At 39.6% G+C, this 24,752-nt stretch overlaps 1 protein-coding gene across 3 annotated transcripts in view; it reads right to left on the bottom strand.

Moving 5' to 3' along the window:
• Positions 1–24,752, bottom strand: part of dlgap2b (discs, large (Drosophila) homolog-associated protein 2b) — a 171,473-nt gene that overhangs the window by 6,208 nt on the left and 140,513 nt on the right. For all 3 annotated transcript variants that reach the window (XM_065268747.1, XM_065268746.1, XM_065268750.2), the window contains 4 exons: positions 9,447–9,808; positions 6,114–6,199; positions 4,165–4,568; positions 3,980–4,071 (listed from right to left, as the gene is read on the bottom strand). In XM_065268747.1, the coding sequence (XP_065124819.1) occupies positions 3,980–4,071; positions 4,165–4,568; positions 6,114–6,199; positions 9,447–9,808 (944 nt within the window). The remainder of the gene's footprint in view (positions 1–3,979; positions 4,072–4,164; positions 4,569–6,113; positions 6,200–9,446; positions 9,809–24,752) is intronic.

The following is a 24,752-nucleotide window of genomic DNA, read 5'->3' on the forward strand; positions in this document are numbered from 1 at the left end:
ATTTCACCTGGTGCCCTTTAGAATCATTTTGTTCATAAACTTACACAGAAAAGAATGCACAGTTTTTCTTAATTTTGAAAATATTTTGGAAACACACGCATGCACACACGCACACGCACACATACACACAATACCCTGTCACTCAGGCATTTGGTCTCGACATTGTCACTGAAAAGGCAGTTTAAAATATAAACCCGTCAGCGAACGTCAGCGAACGTCAAGAACAAGAAAACGGAAACAACAATCAGACAGAGACGCAGGATTTAAATTACGTTACACGGACCATGTTTAAATTTCAATGTTTCTGCACAGAAATACCAACTTTGTCTGGTATTAATAAGCTGCACAGTGGCGGTGCTGAAGACGCGTGATGGCACATATGCACAGATATTTACGTGCAATCTATTGGAAAGCGGAGGAGTCATTAGTTGGGTTAGTAAAATAACGAAATTATAGCTTTTAAATAGAAGAAAAAAGTTTTTTGTAAAGAGATATATGTTTTTAAAAGTTTAAAACACACCCCTTCTCAAGGGGAAGTAAGCTACTTTTCTCCTTACGTGCAACCTATCGGAAAGCGCAGATGAGTTTGGTTAGTAAAATAATGAAATTATAGATTTAAGTACAAAATAGTATTTATATAAAGAGAAATATTGAAATAAAAGTGCAAAACTCTTCTTAAGTGGAAGTAATAAAGTAAAATAACGAATAATAATTATATAACAACGAATAATAGTCTCCAATAGGTTGCACGTAAATATCTGTGCTGCCACCAGTACTCTGTCTGAGCGCGTCTTCAGCACCGCGGCCAGCACTCCAATGCGCAGCTTATTAATACCAAACAAGGTGAACAAGTTGCTATTTCTGTCTAGAAACATTGAAATTTAAACATGGTCTGTGTAACATTATGTAAATTCCGCGTCTCTGTCTGATTGTTGTTTCCGTTTTCTTGTCCTTGACGTTTGCTGAATTCTGGGTTTATATTTTAAACTGCCGCTTCAGTGCAGTATAGCCACAGAGCTATAACAAGCACGATCTTCCGAGATTATATGCTACTAATAATTCATCAGTAACTGCTGTTTTCTTGTGCAAAATTAAATATTTATAGTTAAATGTTTATATGCATATATTAAAAAAAATTATAATTTGGGCGCACGGACGCCCCAAGGGGTCGGCAGCGCCCTTAGCATTTGCCTATTCCGCCTATGCCCAGGGCCGGCCCTGATCTCCACATTCCCATGTTCAAGAAGAACAGAAAAAGTACTGTACAAAAATTCTTAAATAAAGATTTATTTTCTTGATGAGCAAAATGACCTAAGAAAATAAGTCACAATTTAAGTGAATTTGTGCTTAAAACAAGCAAAATTATCTGCCAGTGGGGTGAGAAAAACAGAAAACTTATTTTTAGATTTTTTTTAGACAGTAGCTCACATTAGTAAACATTTTAACAACTCTGTAATTAATTTAATGTTTGGGTGTACAAACTGTGACATTACAGTTGGTGTTATGTTGAGACTGGCCTGTTTTCCAGCTGTCTTTTGCATGCACAAGGTTTACATAAAAATGAGGAAACAAGTACGTTTGATGCTCCTGATAAGTCATTACCTATCTATGCCTATAAATATAGTTTTTATTCTATGGCACCTTTAATACATTTTGTTTGCTTCTTTAAAACGAATTTCGTTTCATATAAAAATATAAAAAGTTTCTTAATGTTAATCAATGTTTTGTTGATTTGTTTTGTGAATATAAATAAATAAGAACATTATATGGAACATTGTCCATATCATTGATGAATAACAAATACAACCACTGTAATATGCTATACCAAGACTATGCTATACCAAAACCTGCAGTATTATCATTTACAATAATGTTGTTGTTGTTTTAACAATGTGCAAAATCAAGTATATCACTTGCTTTTCAAAAACCAGCCTTCAGTGCTCAGAAATTAAATATTTGAAAACCCCACACATTCACAGAGAACAGCAACAGGGAAAGAGAAGTAACTCAAGAAGTTATTTGGTCTTTTTCTGATGAATAAAGTCCAGAATATTTTCTAATGGACTACAAGATCATCAATATGAACTTTCTGAACATAAACTATTATAAACATAACAGCGTGAAATGGCTGAAGAGGAACTCGCTACTTTAAAGCAATAAACAAGTATGTAAGCTAAAGCTGTGAATCACCTCTTATGTTTGATGGAAGTTTGCATTTGCATTTGTATTACAATGTTATCAAGTATGCTAAAATGCATGTTATTAAACAAGCAGTTCTGGTTTTTCATTCTGATTGGTTTAAACGCGTTCTAAGCCGTGATAAAATACCCCAGTAAACCCATGGTTTAGACCGCATTACAGAAGTATCACTGCGCCAATGTTGCTACATACTGATTTATGAAAATAAACACCACAGTTTTTAATCATATTTTTAATTTGAATACAATTGTACAATTATGGCGATAGCCAGATAAATGTCAATAAATATTGTTGAGTCATCTAATCAATGAAGAGAAAACGCTCCATGAGGAGTTTCTACCTCAAAGTCATATTTCCCCTATCCACTGGGTGGCGATCTTCCTCAACTTAACACTGATGCATTCACTCAACACTGAAAACACAGCGTGTAAGTTTTGATCAGGCTCTGAATCTGATCTCTTACAAAAGTTATTCACAAAAATTTAATTATGTCCACTTTTAGCTGAAAATTTGGGAGGTGATAAGAGAACAAATGAAGGTAGGATGAAAATGTTTTTGTTGTTGTTGTTTGAAAGCGGATGGTCTGTTCTTTCATTTGATATTTTATGTTTATTTAAAGAAGATCATTTTTCTGTAAGGCATTAAACTAAAACTGGGTGGCAACTTAAAAAAAAAAAATGCTGACGGGGAAAGAGTTCAGCATGCTTCCAAGCATATTTGATCATCACTTCAACAGTTGCACGATATAAATGTTAATGTATAAATTAGATGAATGTTGATTTATAAAAATAAACACCACAGTCTTAAATCATATTTTCATTGTGTCTTTGCTGCGTCTGTGTTGGTTGGGAACTGTGCTCTGTTTCAGCCACACTTGATTCTGAGGAACTACTTTATTTGGCGGAAGAGTAATATTTGTATTTGTATTAACTTATTTGTGTTTTATTTTATGAAATCCTGCTATGCATATGAAGTACTCGCTTTATAAAAGCAATAAGCCCCGCAAAGCAGTGGGGTTACAGTGCATTTTATAACAGGTAAGGTAACCCACTGCTTTGCGGGGCTTATTGCTTTATTTGACCTGCCTTAGTAATGTTTTTTTTTTGTAATGTATGTTTGTAAAAACTACTTAAATGCCCTAATTTAACTAAGGCCTAGTCCTTGATTAATCTAAACCCTGTCCGAGAAACTGCCCGTTCATGTCATACAAATAGCAGAGTAGTGGGGTACTCCAAAACTTGAAATGGCTGTCATATTGAGAAGACATCCAAAGTATGTGTCAGTGAAAAAAACCTTTCTTTAAAATCAATTATTAATCGTACCATTTTTTAGTTATAAAGAAAACTATTTGAGACTCTTCTCTGTTGAAGTACTGAGATGATATGTTTACTCTTCATGAGTAGAGAACAAGCCAGCATCACTTTGTCTCTTTGAATGTTTCACAGCATCCATCATTCTACAATCTCCAGAGACAGACACACACAAACAATCACTGACCACTTAACAAACCATTTAATGTGCCATTCAACTAGCTTACGATCAAATAAATGTCTGTTTCGCTTACACCAACACCCACTGAAGCTGTAAATAGTGTAAAGCTTTGGGATGTTATGAAGTAAATGCAAGGTAAACATTCTTACAAAGATTGGTTGAGGTATGACCTGTCAATGAGGTTAAATGAATCTGTTTTGACAGAACTGGTTCACTTCACACTGCTGTGTTTATATTACAGAGGAAGCACTAATGTATATCTCATGGGAACTGTAGAAACGTCACGTACCAGATTTTGCTGACACAACCAGTAAAACTGCTGGAATTTCTGGGACATGAGGAGGTGAGCACTGCCCACAGCACTCCGGATCTTCCCGAGAACTATGAGATGATGAAATTCAAGTTAAATTTACTGACTGCATATCGAGTGTGTTTGTCTATACAAGTGAGGATATTTTTCTGATGTACACTTACTCTCCTCTGACAGGTCGTGTTCCTCTGCTTCACGCTCCATATCCTTACACCAACCCTCCAAACGTTTGGTTTCACTGTGTAGAAGCTGCATAAACCAGCTGCCGTCACGTCGGAGGGGCGACACGCGCCCGGACTCGGCCGCTTCGTGTGCGGGTTCCACCAGCCAGGGTTCGGGCTGCGGGCTGGGCGGCCCGCTGGAGGGCCGGTAGTCCTCACGATAGCTGAAGAGACCTTGTGTCCGTACGGTCCGAACCACGTTGTACTGTGTCGGCGTACTTGGTTCGGAGTGCCGCTGGAATCCTCCGAACTGCAAACTCTTGTCTTCTGTCGATGGAAACCCCTCCAACTCCAAATCGGCCTGAACTGCCGTCGTCACACTGTTGGACCGTTTAAAGCGCCCGAGTCTGAAAGAGCACACAAGCGTCGTAACATGTATTTGCGCCTAGAAATGTCCTTTGCTTGTATTTTCAAATGCAAACATCATTTATGCTTTTGTCTCAGTTAATTTCAAGGCAAAATACGTAAGATTTTTGCATTAAGATATCTAAAAATCATTAGCTCAGGGTTTTTTGTTGGCATACATACTTACATTATCACATATTTTTTCAAAAATGAAATGCGCAGTTCATGTATGCATTGTGTGTAATGCTGCGTTTACACCAGACGCGGTAGAGGCGGCAAGCGATTTCAATGTTAAGTCAATGTGAAGACGCGTTGACGCGCGTCTGGAGGTCATGCGGCGCGGATTGAGCGCTGTGCGCGGTATGCGCGAATGGTGCTTTTTGTGCATTTTGCATTTGACGCGAATTCTTATTTCTATAGAGACAGGAATAAAAAGGACCTCGTGTGGAAGAGTGTCAGTAAGGACATTGGGCAACCTGGTAAGTTGTAAATACACATTTCACTTTTGAGTCATGTGACATTTATCGACCTGCGCCATTTATTTTCCCCCTATAGTAAGGTGACTAAATACAAACCGGTATCTCTCTCGATTAATGCACAATCAACATCAGCCATCCTGCAAACAGACAACTGCATAGCACTTGCCCCTCCCACAAGAAGCGGATTTTGCCTCTGACGCGCATCAAATGCTTGCTTTTTCCACGCGTCTACTTCGCTCTACACGCGTGAATGCATTCAAACTGTTCACGCGGCAAACTAGGCGCGGTAGACGCGATTTTGAAAATCCGCCGGAAACGCGGTTGGTGTTAACCCAGCATAACTGGATTTGGCAGTTATGTATCTGAAACAGCCGAATGCATCTATTTACATATATATCCATGGTAGGAGGCGGTGTGAAAGAGTGTAGGTGGGACTAATTCGTATATTCATATTTATGGTCCGAGCTGTGTGATTGAATAGAGGTGGGGACTAATTTGCATATTCATAGACCCACGTATACTAACAAGGCAAAGGTGTAGTTACATTCAAGCTGTTTTAAAGCACTAAAAAATTACTTTCATGGGAAAACTTTTACATATGCTATTACAGTGGTTTTCAATCTTGTCCTAGGGGACCCACAGCTCTGCATATTTTGTATGTCTCCCTTAACTGACACACCCAGTTCTGTTCATGGATCTCTCGATTAATGAGCTGATGATCTGAATCAGGTGTGTTAGATAAGGGAGACATGCAAAACGTGCAGGACAGTGGGTCCCCTAGGACAAGATTGAAAACCACTGTGCTATTATGTTGCTCTAAGATAAATTTTAACTGATAAAATTATCAACTACAGGGGGACTTTAACTCTTTCCCCGCTGTTGACAAGTTATCTCATCAATTAAGAGAAAACGCTTCCCTGCCAATGACAAGTTTTTATGGCCATATTTCCGCTATTATCCACTAGGTGGCACTCAAACTTATAAAACATTGAAGCATCCACTGATCCAAAAACAGTAAAATCTCTGGTCCTTTTGTAGATCAAATGTCCTGTAAATCAGTAAACGTACCGCTTCTCATCCTCCACCTGGATGCCCACGGACTGATACTGCGGTAGACCTTTACTGTCCGTTTCAGAGTCAGTGGCCGCTTCCACCTGAAGCAGAGATTAAAAAGAATACAGAAATTAGTATTGTTTGAAATACAGCTGTGTGGCACATCCCTGGCATCATATACACTGCTTTAACTATAATCCAAAGACTAAGATATGAGCAGATTCAACTTTAATTTAACAATTGACCATTGGATGTTCGGGTACCCAAACATCTACTTTACACGTATGATGTCCTGAGGACTTGCTTTCCTATGCAAAGATTCACTTTAATATGCATTTTCACAACATAGTCAAGATATTTCTCATTTGGCATTCATAGAATAATCGGTGTTTAACAAAAAACATAAAATGCAAAAGATTGGTATCATAGATTATAATAGGTAAGCAGAACTACTTCAGGAATTGGAACAATCAGATCAAATGGAAATTTAAATCATCAGCATCACTGAACTTGGCATGATTTGGAAAGATTTATAGAAAGACATTTAGTTTCTAGACCCAATTGTTCAAATGGTATAAAATAAACAGTAGATAAAAGTAGATGTAGACCGATAATCGGTTTTGCCGATTAATCAGCATCGATAGTTCATTGGTAGATCAACGCATGCCGATAGAGTTTCTGAGTTGCATCCTTGCTTCCTCTCATTATGAAGTAATTAATTTGCTGACTACATGCTGCATTAGCAGAGAAACAACAGCAGGAACCTTAGTTTGTCCGGATCCTAATATTAGCAGTACCTCAAACAGTTACACAAAAATACATGCAGATAAATCCAACCCAAATGTTTAATGTCATGATTGTTACCACCGATTTGTAGGGATGCACCGATACTGGTATCGGGTATCGGCCTCGATACCACATTTTCTAAAGTACTCGTACTCGTTAAAAGTCCCCCGATACCAGGGATCGATACCACGGTCTGAGAAATGTCTATGTTTGAGCGGCGTGTAAGGGGTTAATGCCTCTTGTGTGGTCCAAAGAGGCAGCGTTTACAACAAACTGGAAAACTAGTCCCTTGTTTCTTTGTTAAATTATATGACTAAAGCTGTTACCTGTAAATTTAAATCATGTTTTTTATTAAGTACTCGGTATCGGTATCGGCAAGTACTGAAATGCAAGTACTCGTACTCGTATTCGTATTCCAAAAAAGTGGTATCGGTGCATCCCTACCGATTTGCATTAGTTTATATCCAGGTGGTTACTTTTATCCATTATTTATCCATTTTAAGTATCCAGTTTAAAAACTATCGGTCGATTAATCGGTTATCGGCAAGCATGGACCCACTTAGTTATCAGTATTGGTAAAATCCAGTATCAGTCTAGATAAAAGTCAGGGCAACTCTGATCCTTTGATAGAATTTGGAGAGTTAAATTGTACAACTTTTCACATGTACATTGGTATAAGCTGCCATAGATTCCCAGCCAACGGTAGAAGATTGATAGAAAAAAGTAAATCGCGATTAATCGTATACAAAAAAGTGAATTTTTGCATAATACATGAGTGTGCATTGTGTGTAATTATTATGTATATATGAAGAATAATTGACAATGAGCTGTTGAAAGTAATGCACACCCAAGGTGTTAATGCGGTACGACACAAAGACGGTGTGCATTATTTTTGGAAAAACTTGACAAGTTAGGGGGTGCTGTTTTATATAAAAATAATCAACACGGGAACATCTATCAGCCAATCAGAGTAAAGCATTCAACAGACCCGTGGTATAAAAATAAATATATACACATTTATGTACGTATTTAAGAAACATGTACATGTTTATACTGTATATTTATATAACAAAAAATGGATATATATGGATATATAAATAAAAATGAGTTCTGAAATGTATATATTTATGTGTGTTTAATTATACATAACAATTACACACAGTATACACAAACACACACATACACACACACACACACACACACACACACACACACACATATACATATATTTTGCAAAAATGCACTTTTATTTTGTATGCGATTAATCGCAATGATACGGAGCCCCTAAGGGGACATGGAGCAAAAATTAAATAAAGTTTAGTTTCGCGTGCGCATGTAAAACTACACATAAAAGTTTTACGTGAGCACATGAAACTAAACTTTCGATTTTTTTCTCCAATGTCACCTAAGGGGCTCGGTACGATGAATCTTTGCCCAGCACAAAAAAAAACCTACTAGATCAAATAAAAAGGTTACACCTGCTGCGCTTGGGGCTTAATAATGGAAGTGTTAATCCAAACAAACTCATAAGGGAAAACAACAGGTTAAGGGCACACATACATCCTTTCCATTGCGACTGTAGAAAAACTTTCTTAACCAAATTAATTTGAATAACTCTTACTACAGGACAGCCCTCCTAGATAAACCTGCTCAACTGTGATTTTATCATCTCCTTAGCATACAAATATATGAATAAAGCCGTACCCTTGCTACATTCAGGCTGCAATTTTCAAGGTCTGTGACAAAACCCTACATCACAGCCTAATTCTGGTTCCAGTTGGCTTAGTATGAGCAGTTCAGCAATGAGATCTCAAATACATTCATGTTTAATAATATCACTAAATCATCTCATAATGAATGATGCTCTGACAAGAGCGAACTGCGCCAACCAATCACAGAGCAGATGTAGAAAAGCAGTAGAGGGGAGAGAAAAATCCTATTAGCAGTCGCAATTCAAAGTATTTCAAAATCAATTCAAGGGGGTGAGTATTTAGCCTTAACAAAAAAGATGAATTTCTGAATTATTAGTAATTCAAATTCCAGATATTGCTAAACAAGTCTTTAAAATATTCAGAATCAGCAGATGTGATACTGAATGGTAATGATCTCTAAAGCTTTATAGGTGTAATATTTCTGTCACATGGACAGCTGTGTGCCGCATCTGGCTGTTGGTCAGGTCCGCAGAGAGAAGCAGCATCATTAATCTTTGTTGTTCAGGGTCAATCTGCAATCTCATCCTTACAGCCCCCGAATCTGGCTATATGAGGAGTCTTTGTGTGCACTTTATGGATGACTAAATCACGTCGCTGGATATTTTTGGACTCCAGGCGAGACACGAAGCAGTTGGGTTCACAATAAAACCATAACTGACTGAGGTTACGTGGGTGAAAAAAGAAGCCCCCAATCGTCCTTATGTACTGTATGTTTGCTTGTCTATTTATATATATATATAATTGAATCGTTTTTGTAACGTTATGGCTATAATTAAGTTCAAGTGAAAGGTCCACAAAGATAGCTTTGTTTGTACGATTATGTGTGTATAACCATCAAAAGCAGTCCGACCTGTATCCCGATGGACGAGCGGGGAGTCTTGAGGTATTCCTCGGCTTTGGACACCAAGATGGCTTTATCACAGGTCTGCACCGAGCTGTAGCTCCCCGCAGATGTGAGTCGCTTGGCCCCTGCGCTCTCCATCGCTAGGGTCACGGCCTTAGCGCTGTCCAGACTGTCGGTGGAGTGGTAAATACCCCGTCCGAGGCTGTCCGGTGCCCAAAGCCCTCCGCGCGACAGTCGGCCTTCGTGGTAAGCGTCCTGGGTCGATTCTGTGCTGCTCTGTGCCGTTACGGAAATCAGCGGCTTTGTGGTGGAGCGTGGAGGTACAGGCGGAGGAGTCTTTTTGTAACCAGGTGTATATGTCACTGCCGCTAGAATGGAAACAGAGGAACAATCGAAGTTATATTTAAGAGAAAATGAAGCGTTATCAGGAGGAGATGTGACAGGTGCAGAGACAGAGAGATTACATATTTCGCACAGATTTTCATTTTAGTAATAACTTCAGTGTGAGAGGATTTCGAACTGGCTTAATGTTTCAAGTAGTTGAAACTGGGAAAGCATAGTGAGAAAGTAAATTAGAAGTAAAGTGGGACTCTCTTGTTCATTTCTGTGTATATTAACCAAAGGTGATGTGCCATAGTGTAGTAAATGTTGAGCCACTACTACAGCTGGTGTGAAAAAAACTGTTTTTTTGTTTAAGTATTGCAACAAATGGTGTGAGCAGGACTAGTTGTATGGCCCCCAAAATTACACACTTCACCTAAATGAATTACACGCCTGCGTGATTTGGTAACACCTGCCGGATTCCTGTATTTCCAAGTACATGGCAAAGTATCACCTTATTGTATTTAAATGCGAGTGGAAAACAGTCATTTACATACGAATGTGCCAATCAAATGATTCGTCCATAAATAGCGCCCTGTTATAAAACTACTGAATGAGTCACAGGCTGAAGAGAAGAAAGTGTGAGGGAGAAAGAGACGTAGGAGAGAGAGAGAGAGAGAGAGTGGTGTGATTCATACTAAGGAGTAAAACGCCTCTAAAAATAGTAAGTGGGGATTATATAAGCAGGGAACACAATAATCTATTCATGACCTGTTGTATCGATATTCTCTGCTATAACTCATGTTGAACACTTTATCAGCACTTTATTAACTGAATCTGAATCTTAACCGATCAACAAACCATAACTCATCTTTGCAGACACGTCCATCACTTGAGTTTCACAATGTGAGTAAAATTATTCACAGTTTCTTTTTCTTAAAAAGCCTTTTATTTTATTTTTTTATTGAATTAATTTGTTACATTTATATAGCTCTTTTCTGCGGCACTCAAAGCGCTTTACATATGAATGGGGGATTCTCCTCAACACCACTATGGGTGGACTGGCCATTTGGCATACCGGGCATTTTCCTGGTGGGCCGTGGGAGCTATTTTGACACTTTTTTTAATCTATATATTATTGTTTTTGACCGGCCATAGTAAGTGGTACCAAACAGGGAAGCCACCAAACACTTCCGTGTTTTCCCTATTTAAAGACTGTTACATGAGGAGTTATACCAGTAAGTATGGTGCCACAAAATAAAACTTTTTTTGTACCATCGGAATGAATGGGGCTAGGCTAAATGCTAACACATTCACAACGCACTGTACAGTGCACGCATTGAAAAAAGATAGGTATGTATTAATTCATCTAGGTTGAGGTAATAACATAGTTTAATATGGCAAAAGGGTAGACTATTCCTTTAAAGAGAATAGCGGAGCTCACACCAAAACTATAACGATACAGACACAATGAACGACATCGTTTGATCACTTTTTGAGCGATTTTTCCCACCTGATGAAGGATAAACCATTGATAGCCAATCAAATCTATTTGAACTTCAAGTGCATGAGCACTTAAAATGACAGTGAAGCTCATTGCTGAGGTCTATAACATAAAATTACCTGCAGTTGCTGTGAAGATTGACTATGTAATGCTTTTTATTCTATTACATTAACTAACTGTTATGCCAAAAGGTAAGAGATTACACAAACTATTACATTCACTAAGGTAAGAGATTACACAAACTATTAGATTCACTGTTTAGAGTTACGCGAAACTTAGCGTGTTTAGGACATCTGCAAAAGTTTTTATAACAAGCAATATTAAAGGCAAGTGATTTGCGCGAGTGCCGTAAGCGAATTAGCATAAACGTATCGTTTGGTGATGTGGACGCTAATATAGTTATCGTTATAGTTAACGTTATAATGTGAACGGCCCTGATGTATACGGATACTGTATGACCGATAAGGACGGATCTTTACTTAAGGCTATTGGGTCTATTTGATATGGGTCCACACCAATCAAGCTTATCTTCTCTTGATACCGACGAGATGAAGCCATTAGGCTACTGCTCCCCTCAACTCAAATCTATGTGCGGCTTGGGACAGGACAGATGTCATGTCAACAATATGGCCGCGGTTAGCTACTTTTCAGTGTTTGCGAATAAGCCCTATAGTGCTTAACACATGAGTGCATATTGTTTCAAAGCTGCATTACAGAAAATGTATCCTTATATTAAAAACACAGACAGTTAGCAAATCCAGTGATGCAAACTACTTAACTTTAGGTCAATTTAACCGTTTTAATTTAAAAGTGACATTTAGATTATCTGCCATGTAACACTTACTGCATTGACTGTCAGCCAGGCAAGTAGAAACAATAAATGTTTATAGCATATAGTATAAGATAAAGTATAAATGTGTGTAAATTGTAGATTCAATTAGAAGAAGAATTCACAAGAAGGCAGAACTGTTATCACAAGTAATGAAATGACATTTAGGGCTAAGTTTGTGTTAATAAAATTTTTAAAAATCTTATTAAAGCTACTACAGTTTTTTAGCTTGATTTTTTTTTTTTTTTTTTGAAAAAGAGATTTTGTGATTATGTTTCATTTGTTCCCTTTTGTTTAGACAAAACTAGCTTTGGAAAGTATATCCAAAAACAGTGTACACTGTCAAAAATAAAGGTACAAAGCTGTCAATGGGGCAGTCCCCTTTAAAAAAGGTCCTAATATGTACCATTTAGGTACAAATATGTATCTTTTAGGTACAAATATGTATATTTGAATTCCCAATATGTACCTTTGAAGTACTAATATGCACCTTTTGGGCACAAAGGTGTACCTTTTTGAAAGGATACTATCCCAGTGACAACTTTTGTACATTTATTTCTGAGAGTGTATCCATAAATAGACCTGTGTTTCCTTCTCATGTTAACGTTCTTCCACACCTTTGGTTACAATTTTTGGCTGTTCTGGTAGCTTTCAGTGAATTCATTTGTTCTCTATAATGATTCATAAAATTTAGTGAGAGATCTTTACCTTCAGATCAGAACAGAGAGTCAAAGCCTCAGGTTTAACTTGGTTTATGTCATGGTTGGTACACATTCAAGAGACCAAAGACGAAAAACGTTATCCAATGAGGGGCCGGTCTGGTCCAAAATGCCAGAGCCGATTTTTTTGTCCCAGTCCGCCCATGACCACCACCATTGTGCAGCATCCACCTGCCCACCACACACCAGCTTATTAGTGGAGAGGAGACAGAGTGATATAGCCGATCAGTAAATGAGGGGAAGATTCGTAGGCCAATGGGCAAGTTTGGGCAAGATGCCATGGCACACATACCTACTCTTTTTCGAAAGACATCCTGGGTTTTTTAACAACCACAGAGAGTCAGGACCTCGGTTTAAGTCTCTTTGGAAAGGATGGTTGACGTTCTCCCTGAAGTTCTGACGTTCTCCCTAAACTGAAATTAAACACAGTGTTTCAAGTTTTTCTCGTCTGTGTCATGTTGATATCAGGAAGCAAGGTAATGTGCACATGACGACGAGAGAGGTGAACTGCTGCGCAATCGAGTTACCCTTCCCACTTCTGAATGTTTTACTGAGATTTCTAATCCCGTCTGAATTGACCATCAATATTACAGACGTCCTGTGGTAAAATTACATTACGCCATCTACAACCATAAAACTAATCCCATCCGAATAGGGCTATAGTCTACTCATTTTATGTCTGACAACAGAACTGATAATATGTAAAAATATCAATCAGTTGTGTTAAAATGCAATGTAACGTGACAGATCAAAGAGTATAAGTGAAACATATTTCAGGTGCCAACACTCGATCAAAGGCAAACGCGTGATGACGTCACATACACTCACCGGCCACTTTATTAAGTACACCTGTCCAACTGCGCGTTAATGCAATCACATGGCAGCAACTCGATGCATTAAGGCATGTAGACATGGTCAAGACAATCTGCTGCAGTTCAAACCGAGCGTCAGAATGGGGAAGAAAGGTGTTTTAAGTGACTTTGAACGTGGCATGGTTGTTGGTGCCAAACGGGCTGGTCTGAGTATTTCAGAAACTGCTGATCTACTGGAATTTTCACGCACAACCATCTCTAGGGTTTACAGAGAATGGTCAGAAAAAGAGAAAATATCCAGTGAGTGGCAGTTCTGTGGGCACAAATGCCTTGTTGATGCCAAAGGTCAGAGAAGAATGGCCAGCCTGGTTCGAGCTGATAGAAAGGCAACAGTTACTCAAATAACCACTCGTTACAACCGAGGTATGCAAAAGAGCATCTCTGAACGCACAACACGTCGAACTTTGAGGCGGATGGGCTACAGCACCAGAAGACTACACCGGGTGCCACTCCTGACAGCTAAGAACAGGAAACTAAGGCTACAATTCACACAGGCTCACCAAAATTGGACAGTAGAAGTTGAAAAAACGTTGCCTGGTCTGATGAGTCTTGATTTATGCTGCGACATTCAGATGGAAGAGTCAGAATTTGGTGTCAACAACATGAAAGCATGGATGCATCCTGCCTTCTATTAATGGTTCAGGCGGGTGGTGGTGTTGTAAAGGTGTGGGGGATATTTTCTTGGCACACTTTGGGCCCATTAGTACCAATTGAGCATCGTGTATTGTTTCTGACCATGTTCATCCCTTTATGACCACAGTGTACCCATCCTCTGATGGCTAATTCCAGCAGGATAACGTGCCATGTCATAAAGTGCAATCATCTCAGACTGGTCCTTGAACATGACAATGAGTTTACTGTACTCAAATGGCCTCCAGAGTCACCAGATCTCAACCCAATAGAGCATCTTTGGGATGTGGTGGAACGGGAGCTTCGTGCCCTGGATGTGCAGCCGACAAATCTGCAGCAACTGCTTGATGTTATAATGTCAATATGGATCAAAATATCTGAGGAATGTTTCCAGTACCTTGTTGAATCAATGCCATGAAGGATTAAGGCAGTTCTGAAGGCAAAATGGGGTCCAACCCGGTACTAGTAAGGTGTACCTAATAAAGTGGCCGGTGAGTGTATATGCTAATTAGCGTGTGACATCATCACCGCCACAAGTCTCTCAAAATCCTGTGGGAAACACTGTACTATTAACACTAACATACTACCATACTACTACTACTACTACTACTACTACTACTACTACTACTACTACTAACATATTAATAATAATACTAGGGTATGTAACAATATATCACGTGTCCCATTAAAAAGACCTGTCTAAAATCTGGCTGTGATTCTGTGTTTCATGTGCAGCTTGTGCGTTTACTATGGCGTTTTTGGTCTGTAAGAAGTCCTTCTCAATCAACATCGCCCAACAGGAAAGCGATCGGGAAGCTGTGGAGGAACCGCTGCCCGGCCTTCGCAGATTCAGCATGCCCCACATCACCCTGGCCCCAGACGTTTGCAGGCGACTGAGGCGTGTCACAACCAAACACCCCACGCGATGCAGCTCCGGGGACCGCGTTCAGGTAAACGAAGACGCCATCGCCCAGCATGAAAGCGGTAAGACTCCGCTTGTTATTGTAACATGTACTACTTGCCACATGTATAGTTTAGCTTCTGCTGTTAGCATAGTGGGGTTTACATGCACTAAGTGTACTGAAGTATTAAGGTTAACTGAGAAGGTTGCTGAACTAGAATCGCGCATCCGAACGCTAGTTGAGGATAGCAAAACCGCTAATGTTACTGTTGCAAATAATCTATCGAGCGAAAAGACTAATAGCTTGGTTCCGACATCAGATGCTAATGTAAATATTACAAATACTGTATCGAGCGCGCATAGTGTTTATCAAAATACACATGGCTCGGTTCCGACATCAGAGTCAAGTCGGAGGTCAAACTGGGTGACTGTCAGGCGGCATAGTCATATAAGGCGTCCTTCTAAGACCCATAACGTTACGGCAATTTCTAATTGAGCTGAAACACCTTTTAAAAGTGCTTTTAAAAGTGCCCTGGTCATTGGAGATTCTATACTCAGGAACACTAACATTGAGGCACCAAACACCATAGTCGACAGTATACCGGGACGTCTGACATTAGATCCAAACTTAAAGTGCTGGCTAATGCTAAGCGGAAGTTTTCTAAGATTGTTATTCACGCCGGCACAAATGACACCAGGCTCCGCCAGTCGGAAATCACCAAAGATACTATTAAAGAGATGTGTGAAATTGCAAAAACAATGTCAGACAATGTAATATGCTCTGGCCCCCTCCCCGCCTACCGGGGAGATGAAACACATAGTAGATTAGTGTCTCTCAATGGATGGATGTCAAAGTGGTGCCCTCAGCATAATGTAGGGTTTATAGACAATTGGAAGCATTTCTGGGGAAGACCATTCCTCCTAACCCGAGATGGCCTTCATCCGTCGTCGGAAGGAAGTGCTATACTCACTAGAAATCTGATCAATAGTCTTAATTCTGATATAGTCTGACTATCCAGGGCCCAGGTCAGGATACAGATGGATCGGCTTAACCGTCCATCTGTTAGCTGCCGTGATATGTCAAGACCACTTATAACCCAGCACTTCGAGTCAATCTTACCGAAATATCAGCACACTTCAACTGTATCTGTTCCCCGAACAAATAAATACAGGGCACCGCTTGTTACATCAGGTACAAATCTGTTTAATATAAAATTATAAAACAATACATTAACAGATGAATCTCGAATGTTAAAATTCGGCCTTCTTAACATTAGATCGCTTACCAATAAAGAACCTATTGTCAATGAAATAATTACAGACCAAAACTTAGATGCACTCTGTTAAACATAAACCTGGCTTAAAGCAGACGACTACATTAGTTTAAATGAATCCACCCCACAAGACTATTATTATAAACATGAACCTCGATTAAAGGGGAGAGGGGGTGGTGTAGCTACAATATACAACACAATTTTTAAAGTAAACCAAAAATCTGAGCTAAAATTTAAATCATTTGAAGTAATGTTGTTATGGAAATAACTGATCGTAACCACAAACAGCTCTCTTTTGCCTTAGCGACAATCTATAGACCACCGGGCCACCATGCAGATTTCCTTAAAGAAATAGCAGATTTCCTATCTGAGCTTGTAGTCACTGTAGATAAAGCTCTTATTGTTGGTGATTTTAATGTCCATGTGAATAACCCAAAAGACGCATTAGGACGTGCGTTTATAGATGTTCTAAATTCTCTCAATATTAGACAAAACGTGACAGGGCCAACGCATACTCGTAAGCACACATTAGACTTAATTCTGTCACTCGGACTCAATATTAATGACGTCTAAATATCACCTCAGAGTGATGCAGTTTCTGACCATTACCTTGTGTCATACACTGTACTTCTAGATAGGATCACTCAATCCACAACATGCTACCGACTAGCCAGAACAATAATTTCCACCACTAAAGATAGTTTTATTAGCACTCTTCCAGACCTGTCCCAAATGAAACATGTAGCAGATAACTGTGACGATCTAGATATTGTAATAGAAAACCTAAACAATGTCTGTTCTAACACATTGGATGCCGTTGCTCCCATTCGAAAAAAGAGATTCAAAGAAAAACCGCCAGCTCCATGGTATGACCATCACACCGCAGCCCTTAAAAAGGCAGCTAGAAAAATGGAAAGAAATTATAGAAGCACAAAGTTAGAAGTATGGCGTGCAGCATGGAAACAGAGTGTTCAACACTACAGACAGGCTATTAAAACCGCCAGATCTACATATCTTAGCAAGCTTATAAATGAGAATCATAATAACCCTCGTTTCCTCTTTAGCACAGTTGCGAAACTGACTAGAAACAAAGAACAAACAGAAACCAATAGTAAACTTCAACACAATAGTAATGACTTCATGAACTTCTTTTCTAACAAAATTTCGGCTATTAGGGAAAACATCGTAGCTACCCAGGCAGCCACCACTCTACCCATTAGTTCACTTAACACTAGACTACCATACGAACATCTTGATTCATTTAAACCTACTACAATAGATGAGCTCGCTAAACTAGTCACATCATCCAAATCATCGTCCTGTATATTAGACCCCGTTCCCACAAAACTACTTAAAGAGGTATTTCATGTAGTGTCCGACACGGTACTAAATATCTTTAACTCATCGCTAGAAATAGGATACGTTCCAACAGCTTTCAAACTAGCAGTTATTAAACCGCTGATTAAAAAACCACAGCTTGACCAAGGAGAACTTAATAACTTTAGACCAATCTCAAATCTCCCTTTTCTTTCGAAAATATTAGAAAAGGTAGTGGCAAGCCAGTTACGCTCATTCTTGACAAATAATAGTACATATGAAAAGTTCCAATCAGGATTCAGGCCCCACCATAGCACAGAGACAGCGTTGCTTAGAGTTACAAATGACCTCCTATTAACATCCGACCATGGTGAAATCTCAATTCTTATATTACTAGACCTTAGTGCAGCCTTTGACACAATAGATCACACAATCTTACTCAATAGACTAAAAAACTATGTTGGTATCAGTGGTCAGGCGCTAGCCTGGTTTAGGTCATATCTAACCGATCGCTATCACTTTGTTTATGTAAATGAGGAAGAGTCATATCACTCCCTGGTTAAATACGGTGTACCGCAGGGATCAGTTTTAGGTCCTATCCTGTTCTCGTTATACATGTTACCCCTAGGAGACATTATCAGGAAACATAACAAGTTTTCACTGCTAAGCGGATGATACCCAGCTTTACATCTCCTCGCATCCCAGCGAAACACACACGTTTTCTAAGCTAAAAGACTGCATTAGTGATGTTAGTGACTGGATGGCACATAACTTTCTTAAGCTCAACTCCAATAAGACAGAGATACTTATTATTGCACCAAATCGCTACAAACATAATATGTCAGATTACACGTTGCCCATAGATGGCTGTACTGTGGTGCCATCTTCCACGGTTAGGAACTTAGGTGTGATGTTCGACAGCAACTTATCCTTCGATAGTCATATCGGCAACGTCTGCCGCACAGCATTCTTCCCTCTTAGAAATATCTCAAAAATACGCCATATGCTGTCTACATCTGACGCAGAGAAGCTTATTCATGCTTTTATGACCTCTAGAATAGACTATTGTAACTCGCTACTCGGGGGATGCCATTCAAATCAGGTCAACAAGCTTCAGCTTGTTCAAAACGCTTCTGCAAGGGTACTTACTCGATCTAAGAAGTATGACCACATAAGCCCAATTCTGGCATCTTTACACTGGCTACCAGTTAAATATCGCATCCAATTTAAAATATCACTAATCACATACAAAGCTTTAAATGGCTTAGCACCCTCATATCTTAGAGAATTACTATCAGAATACAATCCATCACGCACACTACGGTCGCAAAATTCTGGTCTATTGATTATCCCTAGACTATCAAAAGTGTCTAAAAGTGGAAGATCCTTTTCCTACTTAGCCCCTAAGCTCTGGAATGATTTACCAACCGATGTCCGAGAATCAGACACAGTCGATCATTTTAAATCTAGACTTAAAACTTTTCTCTTCAACAAAGCATTCGCATAATTTGTCTAGTAAAGGTTCTTAACTCGCAATAGTTATTTTCACGGAACAAAGCACTCACGGTCATAACACAGACCAACCAAATAAATAAATAAAAACCTTTTCTGCATGAACACTTAAAATGAATTGCATTAATTAGTTTGCCACCGTTTGCCACTGAACCTGCATTAACGACGACAGTGGGGCTTCCAGGCCTTAGTCAAACAGTTTGGCACGTATGGTTGGGTTGCGATTTTGGTGCTTTCGTGTGTCTTGTGAATAGTATGCCATACCGACCCGTTTGCCACTGAGCCTGCATTAACGACGACAGTGGGGCCTCCAGCCTTAGTCAAACGGGTTGGCACGTATGGTCGGGTTGCGATTTTGGCGCTATCGTAAGTCTTGTGAATAGTATGCCATACAGACCCGTTTGCCACTGAACCTGCATTAACGACGACAGTGGGGCCTCCAGCCTTAGTCAAACGGGTTGGTATGTATGGTCGGGTTGCGTTTTCGCACTTTCGTGTGTCTTGTGAATAGTATGCCATACATACCCGTTTGCCACTGAACCTGCATTAACGACGACAGTGGGGCCTCCAGCCTTAGTCAAACGGGTTGGCACGTATGGTTGGGTTGCGATTTTGCCGCTATCGTAATTCTTATGAATAGTATGCCATACTGACCCGTTTGCCACTGAACCTGCATTAACGACGACAGTGGGGCCTCCAGCCTTAGTCAAACGGGTTGGTATGTATGGTCGGGTTGCGTTTTTCGCGCTTTCGTGTGTCTTGTGAATAGTATGCCATACATACCCGTTTGCCACTGAACCTGCATTAACGACGACAGTGGGGCTTCCGGCCTTAGTCAAACGGGTTAGCACGTATGGTCGGGTTGCGATGTTTTGGCGTTTTCGCCTGGTCCTGTAAATGGTATACAATATAGACTCGTTTGCCACTGAACCTGCATTAACGACGACAGTGGGGCTTCCAGGCCTTAGTCAAACAGTTTGGCACGTATGGTTGGGTTGCGATTTTGGTGCTTTCGTGTGTCTTGTGAATAGTATGCCATACCGACCCGTTTGTCACTGAGCCTGCATTAACGACGACAGTGGGGCCTCCAGCCTTAGTCAAACGGGTTGGCACGTATGGTCGGGTTGCGATTTTGGCGCTATCGTAAGTCTTGTGAATAGTATGCCATACAGACCCGTTTGCCACTGAACCTGCATTAACGACGACAGTGGGGCCTCCAGCCTTAGTCAAACGGGTTGGTATGTATGGTCGGGTTGCGTTTTCGCACTTTCGTGTGTATTGTGAATAGTATGCCATACATACCCGTTTGCCACTGAACCTGCATTAACGACGACAGTGGGGCCTCCAGCCTTAGTCAAACGGGTTGGCACGTATGGTTGGGTTGCGATTTTGCCGCTATCGTAATTCTTATGAATAGTATGCCATACTGACCCGTTTGCCACTGAACCTGCATTAACGACGACAGTGGGGCCTCCAGCCTTAGTCAAACGGGTTGGTATGTATGGTCGGGTTGCGTTTTTCGCGCTTTCGTGTGTCTTGTGAATAGTATGCCATACATACCCGTTTGCCACTGAACCTGCATTAACGACGACAGTGGGGCTTCCGGCCTTAGTCAAACGGGTTAGCACGTATGGTCGGGTTGCGATGTTTTGGCGTTTTCGCCTGGTCCTGTAAATGGTATACAATATAGACTCGTTTGCCACTGAACCTGCATTAACGACGACAGTGGGGCTTTAGGCCTTAGTCAAACGGGTCGTCAGGTTTCATTTTCTCTTAAAGATCGGAAGGTGACCCTTATTTACCATATATACCCTCGCATTGGGCCCCCAATTTGCTAAATCCTCAACTGTGGATAATATAATTATGCCGCAATAGTTAGTCTGTCTGGAACTAAGCTGAGTTAAACCACATCACTGTGTGACACTTCAATACATATGAACGGCCGCTACGCTAATACGATTTTGTTTTTCTCTCCCTGTCTCGTCCTCGACCCGAGGACAACGAGACAAGCAGACCCAGTCCCGGTAGATGTGACAGTCGGCACACCTCTGATCTACTGGCCGTCCTTCAACGTGATGCCCAGCTGATGCCTGACCAACGATCACCGGCAGAACCCGCTTAATCTCCGCTAAATCTCCTTATCCGTTCTCCCAAGGGTTTTTCCCTCCTAGGACTTATTTTTCCTCGGATAAAAGGCCGGGTTTTTTTTTCTCCTATTGGGTTTTTCAACCCGGGGAGGCAGCCTTTTTGGGCTTTACTTAGCTTCCTCTTCTAGACGTTGCTTTACGTCTGGCTTTTGAATGTGGCGACCGTAATTTCACCGTAATTCATTCAAATTCATTCATTGAGAAAATGCGCATTTGCACAATAAATCATTACAGCCCTAAATACTACTACTAATACGACTACTACTAACATACTCCTACTACTACTGTACATACCATGTAAGTATTACTGTACTACTACTACTACAACTACTAATACTACTACTACCACTACTACTACTGTACTACTACTACTACTACTACTCAGGGCCTGAAGTTAACTTTTTTGACCACCTGCCACAGAGACTTTTTACCAGTCAGTTTTTTTTTCCCAAATAGTGAATGATAACTTGATAAATGATAATCTTTATTGTATGAATTAAACATAATTTTTTTTCAGAGCTACAAAAGTGAATTTCTCTTTGTCTTAGGTTGTTTGATTAACATTAATGACACAGACTTAAGTAGGTTAATTGAGGTTACTGTCTCTTTAAGACCAGCACAGACTGGTTTTTGACTCTCTATACATACACTTAAGACATAAAGAAATGTTTTATTAGAAAATGAATAATGTTGAGATCATTTTGTTTATATGTGCCCTGTCAAGAGCAGAAAGATTTTATGTATGCATGCTTTTAGGAACGCGTCTCTCCGATTTGCCCTATTGAGTCCCCTTAAAGGCGCAAAAGAGGATGTTTTTCGCCGACTGAGAATCCAAAAACGGTTACTGAGTTTTTTAAATGAGCGCATGCGTAAGAACAGCCTCCCTCCTTCACAGCTCATTTCTAGGGAACGCCTTCCAAAACTCGTGCACGAATATTTGAACACGAGTGTTTGTTTAACACCGGCATATGCTGTGTCGCGTCAGTGGATTCATTATGTGAAATGATGATAATAAACACATCAGATGTAAAGTTAGATCATTCGACGCTACTCCCATTTCAACTAGCATGTAGCAGACTGGTCACTGCCTTACAACTACAGTACAAGAACAACGTCAATATACGTGAATAACAGTACAACAATAATTATTCCCCAAAGAAAGAATAATCACTGTTACCTGTCGGGAAGAATTTTGCGAACTGCGCGTCTGTCTTGACACCTTTCTGTTCCTTCACTCCAGCGTTGAAATACTACTACTACTACTACTACTAGTACTACTACCACTACCACTAACCCCCTACTACTACTAACATACTACTACTACTACTACTACTACTACTACTAGTACTACTACTACTACTACTACTACTACTACCACTACTGTAGTACTACTACTACTACTACTACTACTACTACTACTACTACTACTACTACTGTTCATACCATGTAAGTATTACTGTACTACTACTACTACTACTACCACTACCACTACCATTACCACTACCATTACCACTACTACTATACTACACTACTACTACTACTACTATTACTACTATTACTACTACTACTACTACTACTACTACTACTACTACTACTACTACTACTACTAAAATACTACTTCTACTACTACTAATACTAACATACTACTTCTACTACTACTACTACTACTACCATACTACCACTACTACTACTACTACTACTAGTACTACTACTACTACTACTACTACTACTACTACTACTACTACTACTACTACTACTACTGTTCATACCATGTAAGTATTACTGTACTACTACTACTACTACTACTACTACTACTACTACTACTACTACTACCACTACCACTACCATTACCACTACCATTACCACTACTACTATACTACACTACTACTACTACTACTACCACTACTACTACTACTACTACTACTACTACTAAAATACTACTTCTACTACTACTAATACTAACATACTACTTCTACTACTACTACTACTACTACCATACTACCACCACTACTACTACTACTACTACTACCACTATTACTACTATTATTACTACTACTACTACTACTACTACTACTACTACTACTACTGTTCATACCATGTAAGTATTACTGTACTACTACTACTACTACTACTACTACTACTACTACTACCACTACCACTACCACTACCATTACCACTACCATTACCACTACTACTACACTACACTACCACTACTACTACTATTACTACTACTACTACTACTACTACTACTATTACTAGTAATACTACTACTACTACTAACATACTACTTCTACTACTACTAATACTAACATACTACTTCTACTACACTACTACTACTACTACTACTACTACTACTACTACTACTACTACTACTACTACTACTACCACTACTGTAGTACTACTACTCAGTGGTTAAATTGGCTTTTGTAGGGAGGGGGAACCCTTATTTACGGTAAATAGTCATCATTCAAAATCACGCCGTAAAATTAAATAAAGATAAATACTTTACAATTCACTTACAAGTTTCAGCTTTAAAGCTGTGCCAGAGGTTAATCCAAACTTTAAAACCTGAACTTTAAATTATGCTAATCTATGAGTCTGACACCCTATATGCATTTGTTGCACATTTTATTATGCACAATTGATCAAACTTTGAAAGAAGGTATAAGACTCAACCTCCTTGACTAATTCTAAGCATAAGATAACCCAAAAGATTAAATTAACAAGAAAAACGACATACTGAATCAGCATCAATATGTCTTATAAATTAGCCATAGAGATAAGCTGGTCAGCAGTTAGTAAAACAATCACTATAGTTAGGTTGTAATTGATTTGTATAATCAAAATCCATTATTTTATTAAACTATACAATAAGTTCAGTGTTATCTTTTAACATATTGTAATGAGATTAGTGATATGGCTACATACTTTATTCATTTGTTTCTAGACTTCTATTAAGTTTTCTCGACGTGTGCACCCATCTTACCTCTCTCTCTCTCATCTCTACAATGTTTAATATCATCCTGTGAGAATGCGCATTCTTGAGGATCTGAGTGAGACGCGGGGCTGCGTACCAGTGATGCGCGGGTCAATGTATAAACAACCGGCATCCGCCCGCAACTTGGACCGCAAAAAAGACGTCTGTGATTTTTGCCGATTCGGACGGGATAAAAATTCTCATGCAATTCCTGAGATAGGAGCGTCTGTTTCATGCGTTTTGGCGTTGCAGAAGATCACGTGCTCTGGATATGCCTGTTTGCAGCCTAATGTTTGATATTTTGGCTTT

The sequence above is a fragment of the Paramisgurnus dabryanus genome, chromosome 12 (assembly GCF_030506205.2).
Source record: "Paramisgurnus dabryanus chromosome 12, PD_genome_1.1, whole genome shotgun sequence".
NCBI lineage: Eukaryota > Metazoa > Chordata > Actinopteri > Cypriniformes > Cobitidae > Paramisgurnus > Paramisgurnus dabryanus.